This window comes from Haemaphysalis longicornis, unplaced genomic scaffold (genome assembly GCF_048455015.1).
Source record: "Haemaphysalis longicornis isolate Haplotype H1 unplaced genomic scaffold, Haemaphysalis longicornis Haplotype H1 scaffold_6, whole genome shotgun sequence".
In the NCBI taxonomy this organism is placed as follows: domain Eukaryota; kingdom Metazoa; phylum Arthropoda; class Arachnida; order Ixodida; family Ixodidae; genus Haemaphysalis; species Haemaphysalis longicornis.
Window position 1 is genome coordinate 39866457 of NW_027526407.1, and position 9717 is coordinate 39876173.

The 9717-nt window shown below is 44.7% G+C and overlaps 1 protein-coding gene across 5 annotated transcripts in view; it reads left to right on the top strand.

Annotated features, from left to right (window-relative positions):
• The window catches only part of LOC144142495 (5'-3' exonuclease PLD3-like), a 116349-nt gene extending 109150 nt beyond the window's left edge, over positions 1 to 7199 (top strand). For all 5 annotated transcript variants that reach the window (XM_077674043.1, XM_077674039.1, XM_077674040.1 and 2 more), the window contains exons 9-10: positions 1537 to 1639; positions 2014 to 7199. In XM_077674043.1, coding sequence (XP_077530169.1) covers positions 1537 to 1639; positions 2014 to 2168 — 258 coding nt within the window. In that variant the 3' untranslated portion in view covers positions 2169 to 7199. The remainder of the gene's footprint in view (positions 1 to 1536; positions 1640 to 2013) is intronic.
• Positions 7200 to 9717: the final 2518 nt, after the last annotated feature.

The window sequence follows — 9717 nt, forward strand, 5'->3', positions numbered from 1 at the left end:
CACTGCCAGGAATACCTGAGCCAAATATTACACGTCCATGCGAAGCAGTGAGCGTGCAAATCGCTGTAAAATATGCGGAAAAGCAAACCGCACTCTCTTCAATTTTCCTCATTATGCACCCCTGGCATGGCCTAACTGACGCCATTGTGGCCATGGCTGTCCTATTGGCTGTCGCTGGTCAACTTCGCGGCCTATTTCTCGCATTTCCTGTGACAGTACGCCGTTTTCGGCACTGTGTACCAACCATTTCTATGCCTGAACCCGTACGCACAGTTTTGGCATTTCTTTTGTGCTTTGAGTGTGCGCATAGTTTGAGTGATGAACTCAATACTCCCCTTTCAACGAGACCACTCAACAACAAGCAGTTCATTGCTTCAAAAAGGCCCTACCAGCCTGAGCGCGTGCTTGCGAGCAGGCAGCCATGTCTGCTTTTTTGTGGCACCAGACCAGAAATAGATCCCTCTATTTTGCGGCGAAAAGGAAAAAAGCTCCTCGGCCTGTGATATATTGAAGGCCATTGAAGAGAATGCCGCGAGCTGCGCCCCTCTCTAGGAGAGAGTGCGGAGCTTTCGTCGCGTTGTCCACGGTCGAGTTGAGAGGGAATAATTTACGGTGATAGGGGACAGATTTTCATAATTCTTGCAGGAGGAGATTGCTGGGACAATAGACTTTACCCCAAAAAACATTCAGAGGAGTGGGTGGTAAGTGCTGCACGGGCTCTTTAAGGCCGTGTGAAGGGTTTCTGCCGGTCGCCTATCACATGCAGGCAGTGGTGGTGGAATGAAGGCAGTGGCTGCACAGTACTATCTTAGCCACTTTCACACTTTCCTTTTCTTTTTAAGCCAAGCGGCCGGTTGTGTTATGTGCAGGAACAGGCTGCAGTTGTCAGATATCGGTGGTAATTTTAATTTAATACTGGGTTTCAAATCATGCGAGCGAGGAGGAAGTGAAAATGGCAGCAATGCACCTGCAAAGCGCGAACGCTTACTTTTCTGCGAGGACTGAAACTTGCTTCAGGTGAAAGTGAAAACAAAAATGAAACGTTTAGTAGCAAACAGGCAAAAATTCACCAAGCCATGGAGGAGAGCTGGGGCTGAGCAGTTTGCAGTGGTCAAAAAGCAACGTTGATGTAGTATTGCACAGCGGTGTGCTGCCTGGTGAACCATATTTACTTCAAGGGGCAAAAGAAGAAAACTGCTGGAAAAGTTTCAACCTATGGAGACTTAGTTAAATGGAATCATTTACCCTGCAATAAGATAAAATTTTGGTTTTGCATACTAAAGAGGGACGTTTAGGGGGCCCTAAAAGAGACTTCAAGGATGTCAGCAAGTTTGGGATCACCCAGTTTCGGAAGTGCTACAGTCTGATTGGGCTTCAACAGAATTGTCTGGCAGCTGCACAAGAAATTCTGTGTTTCAGAACCACAGTTGTGGTATAGTCTGGAAAGAAAGTAAAGGGTGGGATTGGTCTGCATTGCGTTGGTCTGTTCACATTGGTCGGCTCAACTTGCGTACTCGTTTTTTTTTTCTCCATCAGAAATTGTTCACGGTGCCCGCGTTCACGCCCGAGCAAGAGATGATACCATTTGGAAGAGTGAACCACAACAAGTACATGGTCACCGACAATAAGGCGTACATTGGTGAGTGCGAAAACAGAAGCTCCAATCACCCTTCTTCACTCTCCCACCCTCTCAATCACTCACTCGCTCATTGTCTTACTGGTTCTTATGGTCTCCAGCCTATGTTTTCGCTTCTGTGCTCACAGGTACTTATGCATTTAAGTAAAGAAGTTCTCTATACTGTCACAGAAGAAAAATACATTTTAGCAAATTTACATCTAGTGTAACTAGTGTTGTAGTTTTTTGCAGTGGCACTTGTTGTGATCACGGCTTGTTCAAGTAGTTTACTGGGTTAATAAAAGGAAACAAGGCAGCATAGTGATGCTGCTAAGTTACCTTTACTTAGTTCTGGTGGTACGGGTTGAAGTTTCTCACACAGGGTGTATCATTTGCAGGAACGTCGAATTGGACCCCTGACTACTTCATCAACACGGGTGGTGTCGGACTGATCGTGGACCAATCAGCGAACTCCTCATCACAGCCGATAAGGGAGCAGCTGAATGCAGTCTTTGAGCGGGACTGGAACTCACCGTATGCGCGCTGGCTGTGATGCTCGCCCTTCTCGGGCAGTTAGGTTGACGACTGCCTATCCAAGAACGTGTGAAGCGATGGACTTGGCAGTGGAGCAAAGTTTTGTGGGATAACTGTTTATCCTGTATCGTTGGCAGATGCCGATTCAGTTTGCTCCATTGATGGACGCAACAACCGCTGCCACTCTCGTCATCATCTCTGCTGAACTAGGGATTTGCCAACACACTAACCGATTCACCAAGTCGTCGTCACTGACGTCCTCATCATTATCGATTCAGGGTTGTTGGCCAAAGGGCTCTATGTAAATCATCATACTCGACCTTATCATCTCAAACCTTTCTTCTTGTTACCATGTTATATGTCATTACACCATCGTTATATCATTTCATCGAGGACGGAATTTTGAGGTGTGTCCGTTTTGAAAACATCCATTTCACGTCTGTTTCAAGTTGTGACATGGTTTCATTGGGGACATGGTTCTATGTGCTGGGTCTACGACATGCACGGAAACGAATGGCTGTGCTTTGCTCGTTTTGCATTGCGTTCATGTTGTCTCCCTTCAGCCAATCAAGGCTCGCTCGAAGTGGGCACTTTGAAACCGACTAAACTCAGAATTCCGCCCCTGATCTTCCATTTCGGAACATTAGGACTTCTGTCAAACTCATGCAAGTGCACCAAAAATGCAACCAGTAATTCAGGCAGCTTGGGTTGCCGTGTTCATTTGGCAGCCATGTTTTTTAAACTAATTTTTGCAAGTGCGCTATGGCTGAACTTTGCCGTAGTGATCCCACCTGTAGTAATAGGAAGCGGTGAAGTCCCACAAATTGTACAGTGGTTCTCACACTGTCACATAATCTACTATCTGCTGGCATGTGTTTACTTAGCATGGCCTTACTGTGATAGCTTACGGTGTAAGGGGACAGTCTGCGTTGTGCTTAGCAGGCAAGTTTACGCAAGTTCTGTCAGTATTCACTGTTCATGCACTCGATTACACAATAATGTTGCCAAAAAATGCATTCGTGCTGTGTCTCGCTAAGCACCGTCATTGTGCAGGTTTGCTCGTATTCATTGTTCATACACTCTTGCTCGAATATGAATTGATGTTGCCAAAAGAACGAGCTGTGTTTGGCTAAACACTGTCGTGATTGTGAAGGTTTGCTCACTCTCCTTACGACACGAATGTATTCTGTGAAGGTATTGCGAATGCGAGTGTGGTTGGAATTTGTTGCGCTGATTGAGGCCTAGAATTGCAGGTGCTGGAATTGCAGCCACTTGACTTGCAGGCACTGGTTGCAATTGCCGTCACTGGAATTGAAATTGTGGGAATTGCAGCTGATAGAATTGCAGTCACTGAAACTTCGCTCGCTAGAATTGCAATCATAAGAATTGCAGACTAGAATTTCAGCTGAGGGAATTTCTGGCACTCAAATTACAGTCACTGGAATTTCACTCACTAGAATTGCAATCATAAGAATTGCACGCAATCAAATTGCAGACTAGAATCGCAGTTGTGGGAATTGGAGCTGAGGGAATTTCAGGCATTGAAATTAGTCACTGGAATGTCGCTAACTAGAATTGCAATCATAAGAATTGCAGACTAGAATCGCAGTCAGTTAAATCGCAGTTTGAGAATTGCAGTTAGGGAATTGCAGGCACCGAAATTATACTGACTGGAATTTTGCTCACTAGAATTGAAATCATAGGAATTGCAGACGAATAGCGGTTACTTGATGGAGTTGCAGTCACTGTGATTGCAGGCTCTGGAATTGCAGCTGTGGTAATTGCAGGCACTGTGATTTCAGGCACTAGAATTGCTGTCTGGAATTTCGGTCATTGGAATTTGAGACTAAAATTGCAGTCACTGGAATTGCGGGTGCCCAGTGCTGATTTCCAGGCCCAGTTTGGTAACACTGCCCACATGGCTTGTGGTCTACTGCTGGTATTCTGCGAAGCCAACACACTAGAATTGACCCCTTGCAATGCAATCCACGGTGGCTGGCATTCGGCACTTGCTCCTCTGAAACCAGCTGATGGTTTCAGGCCTTGGTTGGAAAAAGTGAGCCATTGTTTGAGGTTCATAAGCACCCAACATGCATGTACATATCCTCACCATGTATATTTGATCATTGTACAGTGTCGGCTGATGGCTGTGTGCCAGATTTTAGAGACACGAAATGTCTGAAACAAACCAAGTACATTTTTTCTTTTTGATTTCTTCAAGAGCACAGAAACAATAACTTCTTAGGCCATGTGGTAGGCTCTGAAGGGATTGCGAGAACAACATGCATCTTTGCGTTTTCCGAAAGGTCGGGCAGTTCAAACTTGTCTACAGTTCTTTGTTCGTCAGGAAGTGATGCTGCCAATACATGAATTTGCATTCAAAAGGGTAGATTTCAAGTTACCCGCTTTTGCTTCTGCAAGTTGCCGCTTTTGTTGAGCACATCAGAATAGGAGTGGGCTGCTGCAAGTTTTAAAGAGCTCTCTGGAAAACTGAGTGACGTTGGATGTTCATGCGTCCAGATTAATCTGAAACTCTCTGGCTGTGTCACCAACATCCTAGGGAAGGTATTATCGACGTCTTCAATGAGGCTTTCGTGTAGCTTGAATTTTGTACGACGCAGGACGGTGTTTCTTACTGTAACAACGCATAGGCTGGAAGGCGTAATGTGAGAAGATTAACTAGAACTGGATGTCTAGTTGTTTGCTGCCATGAAAACAGCTGGGGCAGTTTTCCTGTGCACTCTTTACCTTCACCTCGCATTCAGTTTTTTGATCTCGTAATGCCACCTACTTTGTAGTCTTGCACAACTCGTCTGCGGATATATATATTCAGCGTCAAAATGTGTCCCATTGCTAAACATTTAATCGTGATGCATTGCTTGAACAGAATGGTACTTATTGGACAAAGCCAGTTTATGTATTGATGTGCGCTGCAGGCCAAAGTGTGTGGAATAGGTGTAGTGCTGCCCGTTTCTTTTACGTCAATGTGAAATTGAAATGCTTTGCACATTTCTAATTCCTTGTTATTCTCCACTGTAGAGGAATTGCATCAAAGTTATTGTATGGGCAGTAGCCCTCTGGTAAATAATAATGTATGAACTTGTTGCATGTGTTTAAGGCCATGCAGACAAAACACAACTTTTGGTTCATTCGAAAGGTTGCCTCGTTAGAATTATATTGACACCACTTTTTACTAACACTTCATTCAAATAAGCTATGTAATGAGGAAAAAAGGGAAGGGCCATGCGAGCCATTAGTTCATTTCCGCAACAGAACCTATGATGTCACATGAGCTCAGCTGTGCGATTGGCTGAGGCCGGCAAAAGCAAACGCAAATTAGGCAGGGTTTTTAAGCTTGCTAAACGAACTATTTGAGCTTAAATGTAATGCATATTCATTTTACAGCAGTAAGAATGGTAGGGTAAACAACGAAAGTTACGGGAATACACGTAAACATAGAAGTACCGATGCGCACTGCTGTTGGTACTGGGCGCACTATGCTTGTTTTAGATGCAAAGCAGTCCGCTGCTTTGGAGTTGTCTTACACGACACTGGCCGTTTGGCGTAAGCGATGTTGTCTTATGTGAGCCTGTTTGTCGAGCATACCCCATGTTTCACGAAACGATTAATTTGTACCGTAACAAAAGCAGCCAAGTGCAAACACGGCCAGAAACAAAACAACGGCGGCCAACAGTTTGTCGCTGAGTATGGTAGCGCCATCTGGGAAAAACATAGTTACCAGTGTGTTAAATTCAAGTTAGCATTCAAATGTTAAAATCAAATGGAGCTAGGTGCCACGCTACTATTGCCCGGTCATTTCTTGGCGGTGTCTTTGTTCGTTGACCGCTAATCGGACAAACAAGATTCTGTGATATCATAGATTATTGATTGATTGATTGATTGATTGTAGGGTTTAACACACCGATGCAACACAGGTGATGAGGCGTGCTGTAGTGGAGGGCTCCGGATTAATTTTGACCACCTGGGGATCTTTAACGCGCGCCGAAATCTCGTACACATGAGCGTTTTTGCTTTTCGCCTCCATCAGAAAAGCGGCCGCCGTGGCCAAGAATCGAACCCGCGTCCTCGTGCTGAGCAGCACAATGCCTTAGCCACTGAGCCACCACGACGGGTGTGATATCATAGAGACCTCCCACGAAAACAGCTTGGGAGTCACCACTGCATCATCTGTTTTCGTTATTATCTAGATTATATCCATAAAATAATTTTGTTGTTGGTACAAAGCAGTCTCTTTAATGAACCATGGTTGTAGTTTCTTTTCATGGCCCTTTATGGTTGCAGTAAAGAGGTGGCACTAACAAACCCGAATGTAGTGAACAGAATGGGAAAAGAGTTTATCCACAGTTAAGCATGCATCTAATTCTGTGCCAGCCCCAGCCTGTAAGTGTGTCTCGTGTCGATGCTGCTGGTGTTTTGGTAGGATAGAGGAAGGAAGTATGAATTAAACCTTGCAGGAAGCCTTTTCAGCTATAGGCAGTAAGCCGGTTAGCCAAAGCCAAATCCATACTGCGTATCAGGCATACGTTCGACAACGGGAAAAATTCAAAGCCAAATGGCTGTATTCGCCGCAAGCAATATTTGAAGTGTCCAGGTTTCATGTAGATGGCATGGCTTACTTGAGCTTGAGATTAAAGTACTTATAAAATGAACAAACGAAGAAAACAGGTCTACAAAACAAAAGAACTAACTTTAAAAACAAAGGCAACTTTTTCAGTGCTTGTTCACTTTTAATGGGTGTTTTTAATTATCACTGTCCATTATTTCACAGCAGGGTACGTGCACAGCACTTGTATCGCGTGTCGTGTAAAAAAAAATGGCTTGTAAGATTTCTGTTCATTCTACAGATCTTGCTACAGATTCTGCAGATCTTAGCTGGATTAAGAATACAGGGTCGTAATCAAAGGCCTGCACTCAATGATTTTTCACTGCTGCGTGACAGAACAAGCAGAGATTGGCAGAGATTATCCAAACCATCAGCTTTTCCTTCCCTTTCTTGGCCACACTGAAGAAGGGTTATTACATCTGTCCAGACTGTATCTTATGGTGCAGTGTCATATCCTCATCTCTCTTTAATTTTACTTACCGTATTTATTCGATTATAAGGAGGGGGTGCAGTTTGGAGACTAAAAAAAATCGCCATATGTTGAGCTTCGAATGTTAGGCGAGGTATGACATTGAGACTACGGATTTTGGAAAAAGACCTCGCCTTATGTTCGAATAAATACGGTACACCTATGCACGACTTTCACGGACATATCCATTGAGACATGTCGTTATGTATGTTTATCTGATGAACTCGTTTTGTGGTGCTTGTGTTGTGTTATTCAAAGGCAAGTGATGTAACAATCTCAGCACTTATTACTGCGAGCTTCGTGCTTGCATTGCGACATCATTTGTACTCACTCAACACAAATGTCTCCACTTTTTGTTGATGACGGAGATTGGGACCACAGTTATGTGGTTGCATGTGCATATTTGGAGTGTAATTTTGCAAACCGGAAAAAATGTGCTACAGTATGTATGTAAAAAGTGCCAACGAAATAAACTGTTATGGTGGAGGACTTGTGTTAGTCTCACTTACTTTCTTTGAATGTGCTGGGTATAATCCCGAATGTGTTGGATATCTTGTAGATGAGCATCTGGTCAGTTGCCAAATGCCTGCTGAAATTAATTTGTGGCACAGCTGACCTGCACAGCAAATTGGTTTTGCTGTATACAGCAAAGTTTTGGCATAGTGAATTCGTTAAAGTCTCAGAACTCGGTTATATCGAAATCGTCTTCAATCGAAAATTCATTTTAATACCCAGTTTCAGGGGCGATAAGGGGGTGGACTGACGAGGCCGCTGACCTTGCTAGTTGTCAAATAACGAAACCCCATAAATACTTTTCTGTTGCGAGCTACACGTCACGCTTACATTGCTATGATGGCCGCTTTCGCCATGATGATCAGATATTTTGCAATACTTCAACACAAACAAATGCGAAAATGGTTGGAAGGTTGTGGAGAGGTCGCCAACTGCATTGCTAAGTTTCTTGCTTGTTTTTCCTTGTTTTTTTTATAGTGAACTCATTCCGTTTGTCTTTTTTTCCTTTAATTTTAGATCTTCCTTTCGTGATTTCCCGCTCAATTTCTCAATTTCTCTTCCTCAACTGAACTGAAATCCTGTGCGCTCGCTTCAGCCTGTGTTGGTTTCTGCTGTACCTTTCAAATCGTAGGTAAATTCATAGAATTCATGTCCGATGGTTGTCTTTAAATGTAAAAGGTTTTTTGGCTCAAGCACCCAGCAAAAAAATAAATGGGTCCTTACAGAATAGGGATCCTGTAGTGTAAGCGCTGAGGGAATATGATTCGCATCAATTGATACATTAAAGTTTGCTTCCCCACCATAACAGCCATCGTGCTGTGACGCTATAGCCCTGATAGCAGCCATCACCTTCACAGGCAAGTGAGTTATAGTACGGCATAAGAGGCTAGATAGTTTCGCAGCCTGGCAGTCATATACAGCATAGCTGGTGAATTAGCCAAATAATTCTTCGTACTGAAAGTAAACACGAAAAAAACAGTTGTCCTTTTCTGCGCCCAAAGAGCACAACTACTGTATGGCACTAAAGCTGCTCCCCAATCACCTCCTGGCCAACTTGCATGGTGGGTGTCACTTTTTTTCCAATCCGTATGTTTCGTATCCACAGCGTATTGCAAGGTGCATTGTCTGCTTCTTGCGGGAAGCGGTAAAAGTGTGCACTGCTGTACTTCAATCGCGCCGTTACACCGAAGGGGACGCAATAAAGCTCCTCACACGGCCGCTTGATCGTCTTTTGATCTTCTTTCGGCGGAATCACAACAACTACGCAGTTATGACGCTAAACTGTGCTGTGTCACGGGGAAGTTGGCAACCGGACCTGATTAGGGCAATTCTCGCAACGGCCGCTAGGTGGCGAGCACAAATACGGAGTCGCCAATGGCGCCATCTCTCTCACTGCCCCCTCCTCCCCTCACTCTTAATGTTTCATGCGTCACCTCCAGAAAGCGCTCTCCCCTTCCCCCCCAGATGCTGAATACAAACCACCGTCTGTCTCCCCGTGTCCACGTGTGGGTGTAGCTTAGTCGGCAAGCTCTTGCTCCGCTTTTCCACTCGGGCCAGGTTCGATCCCTGGCGGTACCAGTAGTTTGTGTAGCCTGGGTGCAGCCAGCAGCTGCCTGGTGTGTTTCTTTGTGTAGCCAGTAGTAGCCTGGGAGTTTAAGAGGTATACTGCTTCGCAGTAAAAAAGAATTGCACTAGTGGTTAGTAACGGAAGGTTAGAAGGCAGGCCTGGAGCCCTCCTTACCAGTAAAGGCAGGTAAAGGCGCAAGCGCGCGCGCACACACACACACGTACGCACGCACGCGCACGCACAGCATGTCCTACGAACCATCATGACGCGGAGCTCATACGTATATTTACCGTAGAAACACGAATAACTTGACAATACCACCTAAGCAATGCGGGCATGGTGATTAGTTGTTCACAAAAGCTGGTTGAGTGGGTTGAAACTTCAGTGCCACAAGT